This window comes from Phyllobates terribilis, unplaced genomic scaffold (genome assembly GCF_046119375.1).
Source record: "Phyllobates terribilis strain yellow unplaced genomic scaffold, ASM4611937v1 Scaffold_3__8_contigs__length_932513732, whole genome shotgun sequence".
Lineage (NCBI taxonomy): Eukaryota > Metazoa > Chordata > Amphibia > Anura > Dendrobatidae > Phyllobates > Phyllobates terribilis.
In genome coordinates this window covers 338186705-338212961 of record NW_027362763.1, presented here as the reverse complement: position 1 = coordinate 338212961, position 26257 = coordinate 338186705, and the positions used below count along the sequence as shown (strand labels likewise).

At 41.3% G+C, this 26257-nt stretch overlaps 1 protein-coding gene across 5 annotated transcripts in view; it reads left to right on the top strand.

The window, feature by feature from the left end:
* The window catches only part of LPP (LIM domain containing preferred translocation partner in lipoma), a 281781-nt gene that overhangs the window by 75860 nt on the left and 179664 nt on the right, over positions 1-26257 (top strand). For 3 of the 5 annotated variants that reach the window (XM_073675188.1, XM_073675184.1, XM_073675186.1), the window contains one exon: positions 5355-5565. In XM_073675188.1, the coding sequence (XP_073531289.1) occupies positions 5364-5565 (202 nt within the window). In that variant the 5' untranslated portion in view covers positions 5355-5363. Of the gene's footprint in view, positions 1-5031; positions 5090-5354; positions 5566-26257 lie in introns of all 5 variants that reach the window. The other 2 variants (XM_073675189.1, XM_073675185.1) reach the window with 1 other exon arrangement.

The window sequence follows — 26257 nt, the reverse complement described above, 5'->3', positions numbered from 1 at the left end:
ATACAGTTCACTCTCCATTGCTACAAGCTGAGGCAGCCTAGCCATAGCACATGGGCACTGATACGATCCAGTTGCCGAACAGAAATTCCATACTGTATGTCATAGTGTGCAATCTAGAGCTGAGCTGCGCTCTATGCCTAGGGTTCCAGCCATCGCCTATAAAATGCTGATGTGGCCGATAACCTAAGCAACAAGCAGTAAACAATAAAATTAAAAATCTGAGTTCTTGAGAAAAGACAGCATTTTTAACCAGAATTAAATTGCAAACTTGCATGTTTTTACAAGCACTTTGCAATTTTAAACATTTATGAAGACCAGATCACCCGTTTAAGCTGAGGCCCATGCAGGTAGCAGGTTCTTGCATTTCATATCCTGCTCCCTCACTGCTGGACCTCACGTTTGTACCTAATGTGACAACCACAGGTTGGAACGACCGGTCATAACCCTAGGTAGCAAGCTATATACATCAAGTTTTTAATACACCTTTTAGATTTTACACTTTTTGTTCTCTTTTTCCTTCTGAAATCTTCTACCTACTTTTACTTTTGGCAGTTTTTTTACACATTCAATAAGTCTTAAATAAAAAAGCATATTTTTGAAGTAAACATGCTGAAGATCCGAATAAGTGAATCACAGCTCATTGGGGAAGCGTCCTGAGCATATGCTGAAGCTGTTACCTTCTCTGTAATGAGCATTACAAATTCCAAAATAAAATGTGATAAATTTCAAAACTGCAGAAAGAAATATTAAATGAGAATCTGTGAGGTATTGTCACACACATACTTTGCGTTCAGTTCTGTCCTTTTGTGCTTTTATACGTTGATACTTTTTAACAGCGTATACATTTATACTCTGTGACACAAGTAGGTACTGCCCGGTGTGTGTTTGCCATCTGAATCCTTAAAGGGGTTTATCCATGAACAAAAGTTCATTTTAATCAATAGATCTTGGAATAATAACTTCCATAATTGGATGTGTTTAAATAAAATGTCCCTGTGATAAACAGGAGAAAGACAGAGTTTGTAGGTATAAAAGTGAAAAATATTTATTAAGCATAAGTACAAAAGTTTTAATGTGTCATAAAAAATATACAGTACAACGAAATGTCAGCCATAGTACCTCCACAACCACATATTAAAGTATATAGCAAGTGCAGTTTAAGCAAAAGAAACTCCCCTCAGTAAACTAGGTTACAACCAGTGTCCCAAACAGGTTGAAAAAAGCATTGACTAATGGTTTTCATCAAAGTGATATTTGAGAGGGGTTAGGCTTACCAAGGGTGGAAGTGTCAGTGCCGGCTGGCAAAGAGGTAAAAACAAACAGGCCCTGAAACGCGTTTCGCGAGTTTGAATACCTCTTTTTGAAAGGGCTGTGCTGAGATAATCTTATAAATGTGCCCCTGCTGTGTGCTGTGTAATGGTCGGGTCTGACCGTGCAGGGACATGGTCTGAAAGCTTGAAAGAACTACATATAAATAGATTGGGGTGTGAAATCCTGGTGACAGATTTCCTTAAAAAAAAAAAAGGCATGTTAATTGAGCCTTTTACACATAAAATTACGAGCTTCTAGGTTGGAATATGATGGTAAAAAGAGCCACTAGAGCAGTTAGATTTCCAAAGCAGAAGTTCCCTTTAGTATACTGGAAAGTAATCTGTGGGAATGTGTCTCCACATTGGAGATGGCAGAGCTCAATATTGTCAGGGTTCACTCTTCATCCAACACCAGTGCAGTCAAGGAAATAAGTGGCCAGTTTTATGGAAAAATACCTTAAAAAGTAGAAATCCATCGTAATAGTGAAATATTGCAATGTTATTCTTGCTAATTTGGCCATGCTTGGTCCAGTTGTCAGTCACAACCAGGCTCCTGTGACCTACGCCATCTCCATGATATAGTTATGGCATTTTGCTGTAAAAACTTGTGATAGCTTAATAGTATATCATGGTTAAGGAAGTGGTTAAAAGGTTATTCCCATCTTTATATCACAGGTAATAACTTGGAAATCTTTAGGGGTCCAAGCTGTCATATCCTGAGAACAGGGTTCAAAAAAAGCCCCTCCAGTCAGATGGGGCATTTCAGAGCCCCTTTCTTGGGATGCTAGGTGTTCCCACAGTATAAGCTATCCCATGGATGGGTAAGGACTTGCAATGTTACTAATAAAGTTTTGTGGGCCAAGAAGTGTAACAACTCTGGGTTGCTAGTTACCCAATGGTGAGGAAAGGTGGGCACATCTCTATAGTATAATACTCGTCTGCTCCTGTATCCTGTTGGTGGTTTCTGACTTCCCTGTTGGACTTTCTGAACCACCTTTTGCCCTTTCTCTGCTCTCCTCTTCTTCTTCTCTGCTCCCTGCGCATCTTTTTATTTATTTTTATTTTTTCTTTCCTTGCACTGCCTCACTCAGTATGTTTTGCCCCATTTCTCGCTTTTAATTGGTCACATTCTAATCCTGCCATCCGCTCAGTCCATTGCCCCCCTTATATGTCTGGAAGGGGAGAAAATCCATGTGTCTGGAGCTCCTGTAGGGGTTGGCAAGTGGGGGCACAATCGCGGCTCTACAGCCTACCTGCATACATTGACCTCCTAGTCTACGGATGGGCTTCAGTGATGAGCTAGAATGTGCTCGGATAACGTGTTATCCAAGCATGCTCCGGTGTGATCAGAGTATCTTGGGCGTGCTCGGATAATATGTTCGAGTCTCTGCGGCTGCATGTTTTGCGGCTGTTTGTTTGGCAATCCCCGCCTGTGTTGAGGCTGTTTAAACAGCTGTTTAACATATTATCCGAGCACACCCAAGATGCTTGGATAATACGTTATCCGAGCACGTTCTTTCGTCACTAATATGCTTCCTATTGAAAAGACCTGGAAAGCTTTTATTTTTTACTGTAGGCAGGAATTACATATTGTCTCGATTTGCCAAAATATTTGATCAATACATCTAGTTTCTAGGTCTCCAACTGACTCTAGTGAAAACGTGGTCATCATACATGAGCGGTTGTCCTCCTGCATCACTTGCAATATCCATAGCCCTAGCCCTAATGCAATGCCGATAGTGTTGTGTATGGTTAAAAACTTGCATAAAATGACTAAAGCGCTCTCTAAAAAAAAAATTAAAAAAAATTCACTTTAACAGCATGAGTAACTTATCATGTTGAAACTTTTTTAACCAGAAATAAAATAAGTTTAATCATTAAGTTCCTCAATGGGTTTAATATAACAGGGTTAATGTGCATCACTAAACCAGTTCAGCCTATTTTTTTCCCTTTTCTAAATGTATCTTTATGCCGTGAAGAATTTAGGATTGTTGCTCATTAAGGTTTTCCGAACAGTGTAATTGAATGGTATCATTTGTAATCAACTAGGCAGTGGGAAATAGCTTAATCAACATTGATATGCAAAGAAGATCAATTATTGCCTGATTCTTAAGATACTGAAATAAAAAAAAAAAGATGCAATACCTGCCTGACACCAATGTGATCGGTAGATTATCGATGAAGGGCTCTTAGATTAGCATTTTACATTGTTAAACACAGAACAATTAGGAATCTAAATCTTAAAATACTTGTCTCCACCTTTAAGACTTCTCCAAAGATTTTAACATAATCTGTACACAAGAAAATTGCTACAGATATTTGTTCAAAAATCGCATGTCTTAACTTTCTTTTTACACATTTAGGTCCAGTCTGCCAACTTCTGGCTATTTACGGTAGTTGGCGCTAATATACGTTATGGCACAAAACGCTTGTCTCCACTGCTGGGCGCTGCCATTCTGTTTCCGATAGCAGTTCCAGCAGTGGTGGGGATGGCAACATTTCTCATGCTGGCCTGCATATGCACCGCCCAGCAAGTAAGATGGACAAGGCTACTGTGGATTGTGTGCACCACCCAGCCAATAGTATGGACAACATCCATAAATGTCCTACTGACCAGCCTAGGATCATAGGGGGATTGGGATCCACCAGCAAGCAGGTTCTAGAGTTAAAAGGAGCTGTAGACGAGTTATTGTATATTTATCCTGCTCTGGTGAACTTTATTTAGGATTATCTCCTGGTTACGCTACTTGATTTGAACTTTGAACTATGTGCCCTTTATTTTTTTGCCAAGCTTCACTGCCTGATCTTCTGGCCATGAACCCAGTTATCCTTTATGCCATTTTGCCTTTGATTTGTTCCTTGTCCCATTCGCTTTAGTACTGACCTGGCATGTTTATCCCTAAACTTGCTCCACCAGCGAGCAGCAGACCAGATCTGGTCTTTAATATGAAATATCATTGTATTGTTGGGCTTGGTTATGGCATAATTTTTAACAAAATTGTTCTCTTTAGCGTTTAAAGGGGTTTTAAAACGGGGTCAAGAAAAAAAAAGTATCAGATTAGTGGGGGTCTGACTCCGGCACCCCCACACATCAGTTGTTAGCAGGTCCAGCAGTAGTCAGAAATAGTGTATGAAGCTGGAACAAGACTGTTCCATATTCTGTGCCATTTCAGTTCTTCAGTACTGCTGCTTGGCTCCCATTTATTGATTGGGAGTTGAGCTGTAGCAATTGAAACAAAACCGCTCTTAAATGTTTGACAACTGTGAGAAGGCAAATGTTTTGTCTTTCTTAAATGGGCAATTAACAAGTCTTTTTAGAGTTCTGTATTAACAAAAATAAATAAATAAATATAGATCTAGGTTTGGTCCAGTACAATGTGCAAATTGTCTCTTCAGAGAGGAAGAGGACTAGAACTGTAGTGCCACCTATTGGAAGTAGCAATTGTAAAAGTCAATATCGACCCTTTAACGAGACTTGCACACTTGTTAAAGGGTCTAAACTGACTTTTAGGATTGCTACTTCCAACAGGTGGCACTAGAATTCTAGTTCTCTTCCTCTCTGACGAGTCAATTTGCATATTTCCCAGAAGAGCATGCAAGGCTTAAGTCTACTCACCTTGGCATGCCAGGCTTGACATGTCACTCTGCGCAAGAAGAAACGTGTTACCCCTTGGATCCAGTACAATGAAAGCTTCTCTGACTTATTTTTTTTATTAACTAGGACATACTGAAGATATTTGGGCTGAAATTATTTGCCAGTGTATGACATCGAGAGTGAGGTATGCCACTTTTTCTGAAGTGACCCCTTTCAACATTTTAATAGAATTTAGATCAGGCATTCCTTTTTTAGGTTTATTGGCACGTTTAGGGTCATTGTCAGGTTGTAAGGTCCAGGCAGAACCAGATAGCCTTGCATTGTACTTAAAGACTTTACTAAAAAAAAATCCGCTGGTGCTGAATCTAAAGCTTATAAATTTGCCCCTTCTGTTTTTATCTCCAAAATAGGTTTACTTACTTGTGTCCCTTTTTTTCTTATTTTCCTAGATTGAAACGATGTCTCACCCATCTTGGCTACCGCCAAAGAGCTCAGGAGAGAGCCTTGGACATGTGACCGCCAGAATGGAAACCACACAGGGGTTTGGGGCGCCAAGCATTTCTGTGTCCACTCAGCAAGCGCCCAAGAAGTTTGCACCTGTAGTAGCTCCAAAGCCAAAATATAACCCGTACAGATCAGGACAGTCTGAAGGAGGCGATGGTATGTAATTATAGTTACTGTCAGTAACCAGAGGGTATTCCAAAGCAGTATGGCTTCAAAAGTACCTCCAGAAGACACTCCACGCTTCATTGAAATCATTCTGATCTTGCTTCCAGATGCCCACAGTATAACCCTATTCTATTCTGTTATAGACCTGAGTGCCGCAATCTCAATGCTTTCTACACCTTTTATTTAAAGCTAATGGAGTATTAATTGGTCTATGAAGCTTCAATCATTCATTTTAATATTGTTAAAGTAGTTAAAGATAAGCAAAGGTTCACTCTACTTGCCGAACTGGAAAGTCTCTAATGATTCTGAAGTGCACCTATGTACCATTACATTCATAAATAATAATAATAATAATTTTTATTTTTATAGCGCCGACATATTCCGCAGCACTTTACAAATTTTAGGGGGGACTTTTACAAACAATACAGAATAAGCATATCTCATATCGAAAGGAGTGAGGGCTCTGCTCGCAAGCTTACAGTCTATGAGGAAATGGGGGAGACACAAAAGGTAGAATGTACATATATTGTATAATGCAGCCTTGATATACTAAATAGGATAAATAATAATACATGGACTGGTCGCCTGCCAGTATGTGTACAGTCCTGACCGAGGCTATTAAATGCATGGTTGGTATGAACCTGAAATTGAAGTAGATTTTAATATGGGGGAAAACTGGGATGGACAGATAGTGTAAAGAAATGGGTTCAGGGTCCGCTTGAAACTGTGGGTATTGGGAATTAATCGAACTGTCCTGGGTAGTGCATTCCAAAGAATTGGCGCAGCACGCGAGAAATCTTGGAGACGGGAGTGGGAAGTTCGGATTATGGAGGATTTTAGTTTTAAGTCATTGGCAGAACGGAGGGCACGTGTAGGGTGGTAAACTGAGACAAGGGAGGAGATAATAGGGGTATACTGAAGCATGGAGCGCTTTGTGGGTAAGCGTGATAAGTTTAAATTGAACTCTATGTTGGATGGGCAACCAATGTAATGACTGGCACAGGGAAGAGGCATCGGTGTAGCGGTTGGCGAGGAATATGATCCTGGCTGCTGCGTTAAGGACGGATTGGAAAGGGGAGAGTTTAGCAAGAGGGAGCCCGATAAGTAGAGACTTGCAGTAGTTCAGACGAGAATGAATAAGAGCTACAGTAAGGGTTTTTGCCGAGTCAAAGGTGAGAAAAGTCCTGATTCTTGAGATGTTTTTGAGGTGTAGATGACATGAGCGAGCGAGTGATTTGAAGTGAGGAGTGAAGGAAAGATCTGAATCAAAAATGACCCCAAGACAGCGGGCTTGTTGCTGGGGAGTAATGGTTGAGCCACAAACGGAAATGGCAATATCGGACATAGGTAGGTTAGTGGAGGGAGGAAATACGAGTAGTTCAGTTTTTGACAGATTCAGTTTTAGGTAGAGGGAGGACATAATGTTAGACACAGCAGAAAGACAATCACTGGTCTTTAGTAGTAATGCAGGAGTGATGTCCGGAGCAGAGGTGTATAATTGGGTGTCATCAGCATAGAGATGGTACTGAAAACCGAATCTGCTGATTGTTTGTCCAATAGGAGCGGTGTATAAGGAGAAAAGAAGGGGGCCTGGGACTTATCCTTGAGGAACCCTGACAGTAAGGGGAAGGAGAGAGGAGGAGGAGTCAGTGAAAGACACAGAGAAGGAGCGGTCAGAGAGATGGGAGGAGAACCAGGAGAGAACAGTGTCCTTGAGGCCAATAGTGCGGAGCAATAATGAGGAGGAGCTGGTGATCCACAGTGTCGAATGCTGCAGAGAGATCTAGGAGAATTAGCATGGAGTAGTGACCATTAGATTTAGCTATTAGTAGATCATTAGAGACTTTAGTGAGGGCAGTTTCAGTAGAATGTAAAGAGCAGAAACCAGATTGTAAAGGGTCAAGGAGAGAGTTGTCTGAGAGATATCGGATTAGACGGGAATGGACCAGGCGTTCAATGAGTTTAGAGATAAAGGGACGATTGGAAACAGGTCTGTAGTTGGCCGTGCAGTTCTGGTTAAGGGATGATTTTTTAAGTAATGGATGTATGCTGCCTTGTTTAAAAGAAGAGGGAAAGATACCAGATGAGAGGGAGAGGTTGAAAATTTTAGTTAGGTGAGTGGTGACAGCTGGAGAAAGAGACTGAAGGAGATCTGAGGGAATAGGGTCACTGGTGCTGGTGGTAGGGCGAGAAGATGCAAGGAGCCTGATCACTTCATCTTCCGTGACTGGTTCGAAGTCAGAAAGTGAGCAAGATACAATGTGGCGGGGGAGAGCATTTATAACGTTTGGGGATTGGGAGAAAATTTCATGTCGGATATGGTCAATTTTTTCTTTGAAATAATTGGCCAGATTGTCAGCGCTGAGGTCTGTGGTCGGGGCCTGTGCTGTTTGAGGAGAGAATGAAACGTGTCAAAGAGTCGTTTAGGATTATTGGAAAGTGAGATGATGAGGTTGTTAAAGTAGGTTTATTTGGAGAGGTGAAGCGCAGAGTTATGTTTTCAGCATAAATTTATAATGCGGGAAATCTTCGGGCAGATTTGATTTTCTCCACAGCCTTTCAGCGCACCTGGAGCACCTCTGGAGAAGACGTGTTTGCGGCGTGTGCCAGGGTTGTCGCCGTCTATGCCGAATTGCGGCTTCATCCAGGGCGCATAGCATTATTTCGTTATAATGCTTTAATGCAGAGTCGGGACATGAGAGGGAGGAGATTGGGGCCAATGATGATTGCAACTTTTTCATAAATTTCTGGGTGTTAATGGCGCGTATATTTCTATAAGTGTGGAAAGTGGGGGTGTCTTGAGTAGAGTCACAGTTCTTGACAGAGAATGAAAGAAGATTATGGTCAGAGAGTGGAAGGGGAGAGTTAGTAAAGTCATGTACTGAGCAAAGCCGGGAGAAGATCAGGTCCAATCTGTTCCCGTCTTCATGTGTAGGAGAATTGGCAAGCTGTGAAAGGCCGAAGGAGGAGGTTAGTGATAAAAGATGAGCGGCAGATGGGGAAAGAGGATCGCCAATTGGGATGTTAAAATCTCCCATGATTATCGTGGGGATGTCGCAGGATAGAAAATTTGGAAGCCAGGCAGCAAAGTGATCCAGGAACTGACGGGAGGGACCTGGAGGGCGATAGACCACTGCCACTCGCAGGCAGAAGGGCCGGTAGAGTCTAACGGTGTGGGCCTCAAAAGAAGGTAAGATAAGGGAGGGTACTGGTGGGATAACCTGAAACGTACATTTTGTTGAAAGAAGCAGACCAACACCTCCACCTGATCTGTTGTCAGGTCTTGGAGTATGAGAGAAGTGTAGGCCACCATAGGAGAGAGCTGCAGCGGCGGTGGTGTCCGACTGCTGGATCCAGGTTTCAGTGCGAGCCAGAAGGTTGAGGGAATTGGAGAGGAAAAAGTCATGGATGTAAGAGAGTTAATTACATGCTGAGCAGGCATTCCAAAGGGTTGAGTTGAATGAGACAGAAGGTATGCCGGGAACATTAATGAGATTAGCAGGGTTACTGAATGTAACAGGGAAAGAGTTAGTGTTATTATTACTGGAGGGTCCTGGATTAGGAGAAATATCACCTGCGACTAAGAGAAGGAAGATACAGAGAGTGAGTAGATGGTTGGGTGATTTGTTAGAGCGTTTCCTGTGTTGTATGGTGGGAATGAATGGATCTGTGTTGTATAACATTGTGAAGAGAGCATGAGAGCTGTACATAGGAGAAGAGAGGAGAGAGGGGTTAATCTGGATGAAGTGTGCAGAATTTGTGGGAGAACGGTGAATGTGGATGATTGTAGCAGCCAGAACGTAAATGGCACAAATACAAATGGTGAATACTGATGGCAAAACAGATGACCTGGAAGCAAGTTTGTTTAGTTGTCTTGCATGTCTTGCCTGTCTCTTGCCCTGTCCAACTGCCATATCTAACTGCCGAGACACTTTGATAAATTATGGCACTTCGATAAAGTATGCATTAGGTTATGTGCCCACGATGCAGAAATGCTCTGGATTTTTCCTGAGCGTTTCTGCATCTCCCCTGGCAGAAAAACGCATGCGGATTGGCGTTTTTCCTGGCAGGGACATGCGGATGTGAAGCGTTCTTCACATGCATTTCCGCATGTGGGTTGACAAGCTCTTTCCAAGCGATTTTAGCATCACTGATTGGCAGCTTTCTGCCCATGTGCAGTGTACACAGAAAGCTGCCAATCAGTGGTGGGGGTGGAGTTATACAGAGTTCAGCATACAGATAACTGCTAGATCTGCAGCAGATAAAACAGTGATTTTATCAAAATGACAGCAAGCAGCCCAGTAAGTGACAAATAACTGGAATCGGGGTCTCTGCCCCTACGTTATGCTGCTCTCAGGGTAGTAAAAGGCTTTTGATAGATTCCCTTTAAACAATAATTGATGGAGTTGCCCTTTACATATGTACAGCTGGAAATTTTAATAAATTCATAAATAGTTGTTCCTGATGCAGGACTGCTCTTCAATCATGTTTGCTTCCTACTGACAATAACAGCTGTTTATCTAGGATTCAGCAGCCAGACCTGCAGTGGTTGGCCACTTGCCAGCAAGTCCTGAGATAGGGATAGCCAACATAGGGCAAGTATTTAAAGGGGGCCTGTCACATCCTCTGCTCTTGCTGCCTCTGTAGCTATATATTAGCAGATAAGTTGTAGTTGGACATATTTTATTACTTATGATCTGGAAATGATTCTAGAAGTGAAGCCTTTTTAATTTTCCACACATTCAGAATGTTACACAGTAATGAACCTTACCTCAAACCAAATGAGGTGGGGATGTGGGGTGTTTTTCATCATACTGCACTGGCAAATTTCTTATCATTGAAGTAAATATGAAGGAACAAATGTTCCGAAATCACAAGACATTCGTGATAAAAATATGCTGCCATCTACCAGTATGATGAAGATGAAACAGGTGGACATTTCTGCAAGATAATGATCCCAAACACACAGCTAAGGAAACTCCCAATTGGATTCAGAGAGAGAAAATAAAGCTGCTAGAATGGCCCAGCCAATCATCTTACCTGAATCCAATAGAAAATTTATGTAAGAAACTAAAGCTGAGTTCATAGAAGGAGCCCATGGAAGCTTCAGGATTTGAAGAGTGTTTATGTGGAAGAATGAGCCCAAATCACACCTGAGCATTGCCTGTGACTAGTTTCTCCATACAGGAGGCGTCTTGAAGCAGTCATCACCAAAAAAGGCTTTTGTATGAGGTATTACATTTCAGTTTAATACTTTTTCTCTGAGTCATTTCTCATTATTGCAAGTATCAAAAAGTCTAGCCAGCACCTCCAAACAGAATAAGACCAGTGTGAACAGGTGCAAGCTGAAATGACCAAGTCAATAAAGCTAAGAAAAAACAGCTGCACTCTGAAATGCGCAAACAATGGACTCCTCCCACTCCTCCCTTCAGCCCAAGGCGTTATTAATTAGAGCTTGATCCTGCCTGCTAACGGTTGTAGGCTTTCAACCTGGGAGAGGCATAATAGGTTTAGGGTCCCAACAACGGGGTACGCCTTGTCGCTGGCTATTGGCTCTCACAAATTGCCCAATTTGTGCTCTAATTACCTTTTATTTTTAACGTATATTCCATAGCAGTAATGCTGTTCAATTTTCATATATTCCATGTTTGCATATTATAGCATTTTAGCGTGCAGCTGTATTTTCTTAGCTTTATTTCTCATTATTACACATAACTTAATTTATGGACATCTATGGTTTGATGTCTTTGCCTGTGTGGATTGGATGGGTTGTTACTGACATGTGGTGAGAATTTCATGTCAATAGCACCTTTAGAAATACACATTCACGTATATACTGGGTGATATCCTAAAGGCAAAACACCCCGGGATGACTTTCCCTTCCATCAGGCCTACTTTGCTTTATTCATTAACGCTGGTTTGTTTGGCTTTTATCTCACATTCATTCACATTCTTTGTGCCGTATGGATTTGTGCTGATGGCATTCGCTGCTCAAATGTGCGTAATTCTCCTGTCCCAGGGGATCTGCTGGCACAGGAGGACAGTCTGAAAGAACGGTTTGTTCTGAGAAGAGCAGATGAAAGCAGGGAAGTGCTACAGTAGTGTAATTCAGGGAGCACCCCGCACTGCCGCGTGCATGACGCTGGCCAAGGACGCAGCAGTTTCCTATATGTAACCTTATATGCTGTCACCTAATCATTTACCCTATATGTGGACACGGCTATTGATTTTTATATGCAGTGTCTGTGCAGACTGTTATGAAGACATTGATTAGTATATAAGAGGAAATGCTGATGACTGTGGCACACAATACAGGTATAATAAATGGGAACATAAAAACATTAGACAACCTCATGGTTAGAGATGGACGTGGTAACTAATGGCGCAGGCTGAATCTATTGAGGATTTGTTTTAAATAATTAGATAGGATTGCATGTATTGCTAGAGATGGGAATAGGAGTATGTATGTAGAGCTTGGTTGCCAGCATAAGGCAATTGAGAGCCCCATCACATTAGATGGCATCCGACGGGATTTTCCAAACATCTGATGTGTACGGGGCCTCCCGACTCTTCGATGTCAATTGTGATGAGGTTGGATCTGTTGGATAAAAAGCGTGTGTATGTATGTATGTATACACACACAGTACTGACTAAAAGTTTGGACACACCTTCTCATTTAAATATTTTTCTGTATTTTCATGACTATGAAAATTGTACATTCACACTGAAGGCATCAAAACTATGAATTAACACATGTGGAATTATATACTTAACAAAAAAGTGTGAAACAACTGAAAATATGTCTTATATTCCAGGTTCTTCAAAGTAGCCACCTTTTGCTTTGATGACTGCTTTGCACACTCTTGGCATTCTCTTGATGAGCTTCAAGAGGTAGTCACCGGAAATGGTTTTCACTTCACAGGTATGCCCTGTCAGGTTTAATAAGTGGGATTTCTTGCCTTATAAATGGGGTTGGGACCATCAGTTGTGTTGTGCAGAAGTCAGTTAGATACACAGCTGATAGTCATACTGAATAGACTGTTAGAATTTGTATTATGGCAAGAAAAAGGCAGCTAAGTAAAGAAAAACGAGTGGCCATCATTACTTTAAGAAATGAAGGTCAGTCAGTCCGAAAAATTGAGAAAACTTTGAAAGTGTCCCCAAGTGCAATTGCAAAAACCATCAAGCTTTACAAAGAAACTGGCTCGCATGAGGACCGCCCCAGGAAAGGAAGACCAAGAGTCACCTCTGCTTCTGAGGATAAGTGTCAGAGTCACCAGCCTCAGAAATCGCAGGTTACCAGCAGCTATGATTAGAGACCAGGTCAATGCAACACAGAGTTCTAGCAGCAGACACATCTCTACAACAACTGTTAAGAGGAGACTTTGTGCAGCAGGCCTTCATGGTAAAATAGCTGCTAGGAAACCACTGCTAAGGACAGGCAACAAGCAGAAGAGACTTGTTTGGGCTAAAGAACACAAGGAATGGCCATTAGACCAGTGGAAATCTGTGCTTTGGTCTGATGAGTCCAAATTTGAGATCTTTGGTTCCAACCACCGTGTCTTTGTGCGACGCAGAAAAGGTGAACGAATGGACTCTACATGCCTGGTTCCCACTGTGAAGCATGGAGGAGGAGGAGGTTTAATGGTGTGGGGGTGCTTTGCTGGTGACACTGTTGGGGATTTTTTCAAAATTGAAGGCATACTGAACCAGCATGGCTACCACAGCATCTTGCAGCGGCATGCTATTCCATCCGGTTTGCGTTTAGTTGGACCATCATTTAATTTTCAACAGGACAATGACTCCAAACACACCTCCAGGCTGTTTTAGGGCTATTTGACCAAGAAGGAGAGTGATGGGGTGCTACGCCAGATGACCTGGCCTCCACAGTCACCAGACCTGAACCCAATCGAGATGGTTTGGGGTGAGCTGGACCGGTGAGTGAAGGCAAATGGGCCAACAAGTGCTAAGCATCTCTAGAAACTCCTTCAAGATTGTTGGAAGACCATTTCCGGTGACTACCTCTTGAAGCTCATCAAGAGAATGCCAAGAGTGTGCAAAGCAGTCATCAAAGCAAAAGGTGGCTACTTTGAAGAACCTAGAATATGACATATTTTCAGTTGTTTCACACTTTTTTGTTAAGTATATAATTCCACATGTGTTAATTCATAGTTTTGATGCCTTCAGTGTGAATGTACAATTTTCATAGTCGTGAAAGTACAGAAAAATCTTTAAATGAGAAGGTGTGTCCAAACTTTTGGTCTGTACTGTGTGTGTGTGTGTGTGTGTGTGTGTGTGTGTGTGTGTGTGTGTGTATGTATGTATGTATGTATGTGTATATATATATATGTGTGTGTGTGTGTGTGTGTATATAATATTTTACTATAAACTATATTTTTTGGACCATAGGACTTACCTCAAAAATAGGGAAATAGGAAAAAAAGATGGGGGTCCGTCTTGTAGTCTGAATAGGTATCTTACCTGGGGGGCTTTGGAACGAGGGTCACAGGAGGCAGGGTCCTTCAGGGAGCCGGCGGAAGTGGATGAATGCTGTGGACCCTGGATGCGAGAAGCTTGTGCACCAGCAGCGGGGACGTGTGGTGGGGCAGGGCCCTCAGTTTCCTCCCTCAGGAAACTGGCGGCTGCTGCAGAAGAGGTGAGATGCTGCGGGGCCTGTGCTAGGGCTGGAGCCTGGCTGGGGCCTGTGCTACGGGTAGGGCTGGGTCCCGGGCCTGTGAGCGGCGTGCGCTGCTGTCCGGTGGCTGTGGCTGTGCAGTGGTGTGGCAGAGCGGTGATGGGTGCTGCTGTGCGGCTTTCCGGTGGCTGCGGCCATCTTCATGAAGCTGTGATCCACAGAAATATGGCCACACGAGCTCCCAGATGGCGCATGCGCCGGCTCGGGCGGCCATTTTCCTGTAGATCACTGTGCACCCACCGCCGCTCTGCCTCGCCGCCTCAGCGCTTCATATCCAGTCTGCCTCGCCGCTCTGCCTCGCCGCCACACCCACCGGCGCTCTGCTGCATCGGCCCTGCCGCAAGTATCTGGTAAGGTTCGGACCATAAGGTCTAAAAAATACGGTGTGTGTGTATGTATATGTATATGTATATATATATATATATATATATATATATATATATATATATATATATATATATATATATATATATATATATATATATATATATATATATATATATATATATGTATGTATATATATATGTATGTGTATATGTGTGTATATATATATATATGTATGTATATATATATATATATATATATACTGCTCAAAAAAATAAAGGGAACACTTAAACAACACAATGTAACTCCAAGTCAATAACCCTTCTGTGAAATCTACCTGTCCAGTTATGAAGCAACACTGATTGTGAATCAATTCTTCTGCTGTTGTGCAAATAGAACAGACAACTGGTAGAAATGATAGGCAATTAGCAAGACTCCCGCTATAAAGGAGTGGTTCTGCAGGTGGGGACCACAGACCATTTCTCTGTTGTTTTGGTCACTTTTTCATTTTTCCATTGCTCTCACCCCTAGAGGTACAGTAGCATTAGGCGGTGTCTACAGTACAACCCACAGAAGTTGCTCAGGTAGTGCAGTTCATCCAGGATGGCGCTACAAAGTATTAACTCAAGGGGGCTGAATAATATTGCACGCTCCACTTTTCAGTTTTGAATTTATTAAAAAAGTTTAAAATATCAAATAAATTTCGAGCCACTTCACGATTGTGTCCCTCTTGTTGCTGATTCTTCCCAAAAAATTAGAATGTTATATCTTTGTTTGAAGCCAGAAATGAGGCAAAAGGTAGAAAAGTTCAAGGGGGCCAAATGCTTTCACAATGCAGTGTGTGTGTGTGTATATGTGTGTAGATGGCTGTCTGTTGACCAAATGGTTCTGCCAATGGCTATCTCACCAGCTTAACGTTGGCCTTTACATTCTTATAGGCTCGTCTTGCTGCACAGTTTTATTCACACTATTGTCTTATAGTTGGGAGCATGGAGCTCTCTGAAATCTCTGCAATAAAGAGCTATTCCCATTTTTCCCATTTTGCAGTGTGATAGGCATATTGCTAGGAGTCTCGCTTATCTTGAAGCTTCAGCACTAGGTTAGTGCTGTGTCCCTTGCACTGTTTTATCCTGCGTAGATGATGCCCAGAATGCAAACCTAGACTGAGTCACAGTGCTAAATCAGAGACATGGCCCATTCATTCTTATGATCTGTGGAGGTTTCAGGCCTGTTTCCTATTGAGCATAAAGCAGGGATGGCGCCCCCTAGATTAATTTTTAGGATTTCACATTGATTTATACTAGTATTACAGAATATGTTCACAATATATAATTGTTATTCTAAGGCTCGTGCTCGGTGTAGGCAAAAAGCTTACTTTCTGAGTGCACTCAGACCCATAGAGTAGAAAGGATCTATTCACCCATCCACTAAAATCACAGATCTGAAAGTGAGATCCATGTGTCTCTGAGCAGGTCCTAGTCTGATGCAGATCAGACTTGGCCATTGAAGTCTATGAGGATCTGGGAGTCACAGATACAGATCGGTTTGCATCCGTGTCTCATGAATCTGTTGCTTAGTAATACATTTGTAAATTGTGTTCCCTACAGGGGTCTTTTTATTGGCTAGAAAGCAACTAGGATGGCGCATGAGGAAAAAATTGGTCTTTTTTTCTCGGATAGTAATACTTATATGGTTGTGTGAATGCAGCCTTAGGCCTACAGATCCATAGATGGTGTATGATCCATGTATAGCTGATCTACAGTGCTGTGCTCTGTTCAAGTGGAAGCATTTCAGGATCTCTAGAGATCCTACTAAATTCTAAAAACCGTGTAGGGTAAGAGGACAGACTGGTTCCTGACCACTGTTATGTAGCCACCTTGTGCCACTTGCATTACAACAGCCAGAGCCTAGCCTGGGGAAGATGGTACCCACCTCTCAGCTGACAACAGGACCTGGTGCGTCAGGGTTTGCAATAATTGAATGGAAATAAATGTCTTCTCATTCACTGATCGCAAAAATAATTTTGAATTTGTTGAGAAATTGGAATGTAGTGTGTTGGAAAGTTTATATTATATTTTTTCATACATGATCACATAGAATAGCCACTAGAATTAGCAGAAGGCATCACAAGGGGCTGGGTCGGCGGCAGCCCATAGCCAGCCCGGAGCCCTGTGAACCTCCTCCTACCTGCAGAATCCTGGTCATGTCTGCCTCCTACCACAACCACCTACTAATCAGAGGTGGCTGCGGGTTATAAAGGAGGTTCACAGGGCTCTGGCAGGGGCCACAGACTACCGCCATTTGTTATTATTATTTGTACACTGCAAGGACCATGTATGGTCAGTAAGATGTACAAGAGCCTATTGCTATTGATGTAAATATTAGATACCGAAAGCTATTCAACAATAGGAGAAACATAAGTGCACAGCAGAACGAGAAGATTTTTCTGTTTTCTTGAGTACAGAACATATTATATGACTAACTAGCTTTGTCCGGCAGAGTTGCCTGGCAACATGAGAACGTTGTACCTTGAACAGGAAGAAGTCACTTATTACATGGGTTAGGAATAGAACTAGCGGCCGTACATTGCTTTTATAAACATTATTATGTTGTACGTGCCGAGTTTAGCCCTTCTTTGTTATCCCCTGTTCTGTAAGCAGTGGCCATCCTGCTAGATCACCTGCACAGAATACTAATACAGCTATGTTGTAACCATCAGTTTTGATAGTTGACTGATAAATGAGCTTCGCTATAAGGATATGTGCACACGTTGCGTTTTTGATGCCTTTTTTCAATGCGTTTTTATCCTGGAAGAAGTGCAGCATTTTACAGTACCAGCAAAGTGAATGAGATTTCTGAAACCTCATGCACATGTTACTTACTTTTTCTTGCACATTTAAAGCAGTTTGAAATCTCCAGCATGTCAATTCTTTCAGCGTTTTTCAACCATTGAAATGGGAAAAAAACTCATGCAAAAAATTCACCAAAAATGCGGTATTTTATGCTGCGTTTTTCCTGCCAAGAGAAGCTTTTTTGGTGCAGAAATGTTTGCTGCAAATACTTTTAAGGGTATCCATCAACAGGCTTTTACTACCTTCTCTGAGAGCAGCATAATGTTGGAAAAGAGACCCTGATTCCAGTGATGTATCACTTAGATTACAGAGTACAGCAGTTGAGACACAATCAGAGTTTTTAGATGTACCATGTAACAGAGCTCAGAAAGTTGACCACAACCATACCACAGCTTTCTATATACACTGTCTATTGACAGTCCGTTGCTTGGGGCATGGTTGGACCAGGGCTCACATAAGCTGTAGGCTAGGCAGTGATTATCTCCTGGTGATAAAACCTTCACTGTATGGAAGCAACAGCACACCTCAAGTGACACATCTCTGAAATATGTCTCAGCCCTACATCATACTGTCATCAGATTACATATCAAACGCCTTCTGACAGATTCCTTTGAACATGTGCCCTAAGTCTTGTCCTAATGCGCACTATTCATGGTGAAGTCTCAATGGACCTGTAGTCCAAAGGCAGTCATTTTGCTCCCAATTCCCTGTCTATTTGATGCTATAATCTAAGCTATTTTCTAATATACTTGCTTTAAAAATTCCCCACCAGTCCCTAACTACACTGTCTAAAAGCTATTGTATTTTTTTTCTCTACTTCGTGTGTGATGACGATTGATTTAAGTATCCCAGGGGCAGAGGCTGCGGTCACTGACCCCTCCCTGAAACGAAGCATCATCAGTGACGCTCGTTCCAGGGCGGTGCTGTCCCTGCTGCCACCCCCATGCACAGTGCGCGGTCTCCCCTGTGTGCGCTCTGTCTGCTTAGATGAATAGTAATAAGCCGGGAACAGAGTGGTATCACAAAACCCAGCGGTGCAGAAGACTAGCGTCACCCCCGCAAGTGACATTACTGGTCTCTCCAGGGTGTTCTGACACCTCTGTTCCCGGCTAAGATAAAGATGAAAAGAACCACGTTCCAGAGTAGAGTTCAGCTAACTGCTGCCCACTATATATGTTCTGCAGCAGCTGTGGAAATGTACACTGTGTGCAGAAATATTAGGCAAGTTGTATTTTAGAGGATTATTTTTATTATTGATCAACAACTATGTTCTCAATCAACCCAAAAGACTCATAAATATCCAAGCTGAATATTTTTGGAAGTTTGGAGTGTTTTTTTTTAGATTTCGCTATCTTAGGAGGATATCTGTTTGTGCAGGTAACTATTACTGTGCAGAATTATTAGGCAACTTAATAAAAACCAAATATAATCCCATCTCGCTTGCTTATTTTCACCAGGTAAACCAATATCAGTGTGCAAAATGTAGAAATAAACATTTCTGGCATGCAAAAACAAAAACCAAAAAAATTAGTGATCAGTATAGCCACCTTTCTTTATGATGACACTCAACAGCCTTCCATCCATAGATTCTGTCAGTTGCTTGATTTGTTTTCGATCAACATTGCGTGTAGCAGCCACCACAGCCTCCCAGACTCTGTTCCGAGAGGTGTACTGTTTTCCCTCCCTGTAGATCTCACATTTTATGATGAACCTCAGGTTATCTATGGGGTTCAGATCAGGTGAACAAGGGAGCAATGTCATTATTTTTTTCTTCTTTTAGACCTTTACTGGCCAGCCACGCTGTGGATTAGTTGGATGCATGTGATGGAGCATTGTCCTGCATGAAAATCATGTTTTTCTTGAACGATACCGACTTCATCCTGTACCACTGCTTGAAGAAGTTGTCTTCCAGAAACTGGCAGTAGGTCTGGGAGTTGAGCTTCACTCCATCCTCAACCCGAAAAGGTCCCACAAGTTCATCTTTGACGATACCAGCCCATACCAGTACCCCACCTCCACCTTGCTGGCGTCTGAGTCAGAGTGGAACTCTCTGCCCTTTACTGATCCAGCCTCTGGCCCATCCATCTGGCCCATCAAGAGTCACGCTCATTTCAGCAGTCCATAAAACCTTTGAAAAATCAGTCTTCAGATATTTCTTGACCCATTCTTGACGTTTTATCTTATGTTTCTTGTTCAAAGGTGGGTAATTTGTAAAGTGCAATTTACTGATTATTAAAATTGGATCCCTTTCTCCCCAAATCTTTAATTGTAAATGTCATTATTGCTCATTACTAAGGGACTTGTCAGTGCTGCTGTCTAGCAAGGGTGGAGGAACATGCACAGTGCTGACAAGCTTTCATAGTGAGCTTGGAGGTACTGCACTGAGGCATATGCAGTTTGTTAGCTCCGATCCCTGCCAATTTCAGTTCCACTCAGCTTTGGATGCTGCTGACACAAATTTGCCTTGTATAGCAGCATCAGGAACACACAGATCAGGCCAAGATCTTCATTGTGCTCCTGAACCAAACTGTCAATCACGCAGAAGCACCCTACCCTCAGTAAGCAGGAGTCAGGAAACTGTGAACTGGTGTGCTTCTGAAAATTGATTAACTCTCTTTTCAGGCACAACATTATATACAGGTGCTTTTCACAAAATTAGAATATCATCAAAAAGTTAATTTAATTTCAGTTCTTCAATTCAAAAAGTGAAACTCGTATATTATATAGAGTCATTACAAACAGTGATTTATTTCAAGTGTTTATTTCTGTTAATGTTGATGATTATGGCTTACAGCCAATGAAAACACAGAAGTCATTATCTCAGTAAATTAGAATAATTAACAAAAAACACCTGCAAGGCTTCCAAAGCATTTAAAAAGGTCCCTTAGTCTGTTTCAGTAGGCTCCACAATCATGGGGAGGACTGCTGACTTGACAGATATCCAGAAAGCAGTCATTGACACACTCCACCAGGAGGGTAAGCCACAAAAGGTCATTGATAAAGAAGCTGGCTATTCAGAGTGCTGTATCCAAGCAGATTAATGGAAAGTTAAGTGGAAGGAAAAAGTGTGGTAAAAAAAGGCGCACAAGCAACCGGGATAACCGCAGCCTTGAAAGGATGGTTAAGAAAAGGCCATTCAAAAATTTGGGGGAGATTCACAAGGAGTGGACTGCTGCTGGAGTCATTGCTTCAAGAGCCGCCACACACAGACGTATCCAGGACATGGGCTACAAGTGTCACATTCCTTGTGTCAAGCCACTCATGACCAATAGACAACGCCAGAAGTGTCTTACCTGGGCCAAGGAGAAAAAGACCTGGACTGTTGCTCAATGGTCCAAGGTGTTGTTTTCAGATGAAAGTAAATTTTACATTTCATTTGGAAATCAAGGTCCCAGAGTCTGGAGGAAGAGTGGAGAGGCCACAATCTAAGCTGCTTGAAGTCTAGTGTGAAGTTTTCACAATCAGTGATGGTTTGGGGAGCCATGTCATCTGCTGGTGTAGGTCCACTGTGTTTTATCACGACCAAAGCCGTCTACCAGACGGAGCCGTCTACCATTAAATTTTAGAGCACTTCATGCTTCCCTCTGCCGACAAGCTTTTTGGAGATGGAAATTTCATTCTACAGCAGGACTTGGCACCTGTCCACACTGCCAAAAGTACCAATACCTGGTTTACAAACAACAGTATCACTGTGCTTGATTGGCCAGCAAACTCACCTGACCTTAACCCCATAGAGAATCTATGGAGTATTGTCAAGAGGAAGATGAGACACCAGACCCAACAATGCAGATGAGCTGAAGGCTGCTATCAAAGGAACCTGGGCTTCCATAACACCTCAGCCGTTCCACAGTTGATGCAAAAGGAGCCCCGACCAAGCAGTGAATGCATTTACTGAACATACATTTCAGTAGGCCAACATTTCGGATTTTAAAAAACGTTTTTCAAGCTGTAGTTATAAAGTATTCTAATTTACTGAGATAATGACTTTTGTGTTTTCATTGACTGTAAGCCATAATCATCAACATTAACCGAATTAAACACTTCAAATAGATCACTGTTTGTAATGACTCTATATAATGAGTTTCACTTTTTGTATTGAAGAACTGAAATAAATTAACTTTTTGATGATATTCTAATGTAGTGAGAAGCACCTGTATGATCATTATGTACGATGACAGTCTGACCTACTTCCTCTAGTCATTTGTGATGAGAGAGAAAGATTTTCTGATGCTAATTCAAGTTCGGGATCTCCTAGACTGATCTCCTTGCTCCTATCCCAAATTATAATAGTTATGTATACCATACTTGTTTTTGTAATTGTACATTCCATACTTCCAACTTGAACTCTTCCGCAGTAGCATCACACGACTGGAATGCCTATTGGTTCCCGTATAAGCCAACATCTTTAAGGGATTGTCCCATTAAAAACAAATCATCAGCTATCCTGCGAAAATGTGATAACTTGCTGACTAGTGGGTGTCACACCGCTGGGACACACACCGATCGGCAGAAAGGGGAGTTTTATCCTGATTTCAAAATGGCGCGGCAGGTCAAATACCCTGTGGCCTCTTCATTTATTATCTGTGGGTTTGCCAAGCATAGCAGTAGGCCGTCCCATAGGGATTGAATGGAGCAGCTTTCGACTACTAAAGCTTCATTATAACTTGAAGAAGAAAAGATCAAGAAGTTATCGCCTATCCTGTAGATAGGTGGTAAATGTCTCACTGGAAAACACCTTTTAGCAGAACACTCACTGTGAAATATGGGACAGAGGACATAAATTGTTCAAATTGTAACTACAGTGCCGGCAAAAAAAAATCTTTATAAATTCAACAAAACCACAAAATCTTAACATTCAAGTGTTTTATTGCGGCTATTTCGTTACATTGTCATGTCACCCTTGCATTTTATCCCCCTCTGCAGTCGTTTAGGCATGGATTCAGCAAGGCATGGTGAAGGACATGGAGTCCATGGTTACTCAGTGTCTTCAGCGCTTCCTTCAGATCGTTGATGTTGCCGGGTCGTGTCTCTTGAATGTTGTTTTTCATTGAATTCCAGGCATTTTCTATGCGGATAAGGTCAGGGGAATTACCTGCCCACTCTAAAATGTTAATGTTTTGGTCATTGAGAAACTTTGTCACGGCCTTGGCTGTGTGAGCAAGGGCTCCATCATGCATAAAGTAGTCATGCTGATGAATGACCTAAAAATTAAGCAAATATTCTTCCAAAAAATGAATATAACTGCTTGCTTTCATACTTAAATTCTTGGGAAGGAAGTACAGACCTGCCATGCTTTCAATTAATGCACCCCATACCATCACACAGTCAGGGTGTTTATCAGTCTTAACCGTATATTTCGGGTCATACCGTGATGCGGTACTTGGACGACGCACAATCTTTGAGCCTTCCCTGACCAACCTGAAAGTGCTTTCATCATTAAACATCACTTTCTTCCACTTTTCCGATGTCCAATCTTGATATCTCTTACAAAAGGCAAGCCTTTCTTCTTCATTGCAGCTGTGAGCAGGGACGTGTTTGCGGCATGGCGACTTGTTTTTGAGTTCAACGACGGTTATAGAAGGATTTAACATCACTTTTACTCTTCAATAGTTTATTAGTTCTTGGTGAAGCCTTCTTAGGTGCGCCAGAGCCTGACTTCCTCTGCGGTACTATCCCAGGAGGCAATGACGCCGCTAACCGCTTCAGTTGATAAATTGTCTCTCGACACGCCCAGATCTCTAGCTACAGCAATCATCAAATCCCCTTGGCTCTGTCTGTCTTACAAAAAACAGTACCAATGACTATTTAGTTGTGAGTATGGTGGGTTTTTGCACAAAACCAAAAGTCTCCAATCACTTAGTCTCAGAACATAAATTTGAGAAACTTGCTTGGTTCAGTGTCCATTTCAGCTGCATTGTGGCACAATGGCAGTAAATTAATTTTACAAGACATATAAAAGTAAGGATTCTTTTTAAAGGTTCAGAAAGGCATTTTCTACTTCAAGAAATCTGACATGTTAAGACAATAAATTCTGCACAGAAAATCTGCAGCAAGTCCATTTTCTGTGGGTTTCACCTTTTTGAATTGAAAGGGTGAAATCTGTGGCAAAATGGCAAAAAAATCCACAGCACAATCAGCCTTTAACAAATGAGACCTCATTCAGACATCCTTTTTTCACAGATAGAACAAGTATCCATTATAGTCTGAGACTGTTCACATGTCCATTTTTTATTAACATCACAGATTAAAAATACCCATACAACTACAATGTACTACAGCTCTAGAGTCTGCTAAATCCTTCTGAACATCTTTTTCAGTCAAGCTGGGTTTCTGATTTGCGCTTCTAACAATCTACTAGCAATTCTCACTGAAATTTAGCTTGGTCTTCCAGACCTTATCTTGACCTCCACTGTTCCTCTTCACTTCCCTTTCTTAATTACGTTTCAAACTGAGGAAAGAGCAACGTGGAAACGCTTTGCCATCTTCTTACAGCCTTCTCCTGCTTTGTGGACCTCCATCATTTTCAGAGTGCTAGGCAGCTGCTTAGAAGAAGCCATCACTGCTGTTTTTTGGCACACGGTTAGAGGAGGCTGGGTTTTTATAAAGCTGGTAAATTTACATCACCTGGCCTTTCCTAATGATGACAATAAACAAGCCATAACCCTAAGAGGCTAATTAACTTTGACCAGAGTTTCAAACCTTATCTGAGCACACAAATCTCATTTTCCTTTTTGTGATTTTTTTAAATAAAAAAAATTACTATATATATATATATATATATATATATATATATATATATATATATATATATATATATATATATATATATATATATATATATATATATATATATATATATATATATATATATATATATAACATTTTTTTGCCTAAAATACTAATGAAATGTGTCATCTTTAACTTTAGGCCATTTAGAGATCATTTCATCTTCAACTTGCTTAAAGAGGGTGAGCATTTTCGTTTCCCTTTAAAGGGGTTGTTCCCTTATAAATTGTCACCATGTTTTTGCCACCCCATCTGAAAGCAGAATGATGTAGATGCACTGACCATGAATCCAGCCATGTATTACTGGGCTGCTTGCTGCAGTTTTAATAAAATCACACTTTTTATCTGTTGCAGATGAGCTAATTCTGAGCTCTGCATAATGCAACCACACCACTGATTGTGCATAGGCCGAAAGCTGCCAATCAGCGGTGGGAGCGGGGTTACACAGAGCTCATGAATATGCTTGACTACTTGGCAGCAGATTTACTCTACCACTAGTGGTAATCTTCTTCTGATAAAGCACTGATTTTATCAAAACTGCTACAAGCAGGCCAGTAAGTGACACATTGCTGGAATCCCTACATTATGCTGCTCTCAGATTAGGTGTCAAAAACCTGGTGAAAGATTCTCTTTAATACAGGCAATAGTCTCCCACAATATGGTAATGAGATCATTCCCTTATGCAAACTTTTTATAAGACCACAAAGAGATGAAGTCTAAGAAGCAGCTAAACATTTATCTTGTTGATTGAGTATTTCAGCGCTGCTCACGTCGCGTGTACAGATATTTTATCTATTCCAATGCATAGGACCACACGTGATTGTACACGCCTTCTGGCAGATCTCTGCAGGTGAGACTTCATGTGCACCATTTGTCTCCTGATGCAGAAGTGTGCGACACAATAATACCAATTTAAGGTCGTTAATAACATAAGAATGACTACATCAAGTTTGAGTCTCATTTTTTTAAAAAAAAAAAAATTTTTTTTTTAAGATTATTTTTATAAGCAAATTTAAATTTTTTGTTATTACTGTAAATGTTTCCTGAAAATATTCCCTTGTATACAGAGTCCCAAATGGTTACACTAGATACTATATGTTCAGGAAATCAGACGGTACGAACTTCCTCTATCTTGTCAAGGAAACTAATTTGCTCGTAGATAAACTTCTGTAAAATTGTTTCAAATCCCTTAAGTGGAATTTTCGAGAAACTGTTTTATTTTAATATTATATTGTAGCCATTGCAGTTTTCCCGTTAACTCCCACATGCTAATTCGCTATGTCACATACAGCAAGTATTTGCTCCCCCCCCCCCCCCCTAAATTCTTAGTATTTGAGTCCCCCCCCCCCCATTTCTTTATTATGCAGTGGATGTAAAAAGTCTACACTACACACTCCCATTAAAATACCAGGTGTCTGTCATGTAAAAACATTTCATAGCAAAAAGAATCTTTTTCAGAACTTTCCACCTTTTAATGTCTCCCATAATGTGTACAATTCAATAAAAGAAAAATAGAGTGGATAAATATGAAAAAAACAACAAAACTTAAAATAATGTGGTTGCATAGATATGTACACCCCTAGGGTTCATGCAGACGAGTGTATAAATTAGACTTGTGCTCGGGGCACTGGAGTCGGTAAGCCAAACATCCGACTCCTCAATTTCCCTTGCTCTGACTCCTTATACCATAACTGTATTAAAAGGGTAACATCAGGCTTTTCATCACCATTATGATACAATAATCAAGCTATTTACTTGCCTTAATCCTGTTTTCCTGTTCACTCTAGCAGTTCTGAGATGAGTGCAGGCATTCCTTCCCAGTACCTTTTTCCTTTGATCTGTAGAGGAGGAGCTTCACTACTGAGTATGTACATAAAGTGCAGCACAGATTCATCTCAACTAAAAGCCTATATCCTTAGATCAGGAATAGAACAGATAATTATAGGACATTTCATAAATTTTCCAAATTATTATGATAACATTTTCAGCACATATTGCATGGAACTATTGTACCCAATTATATATT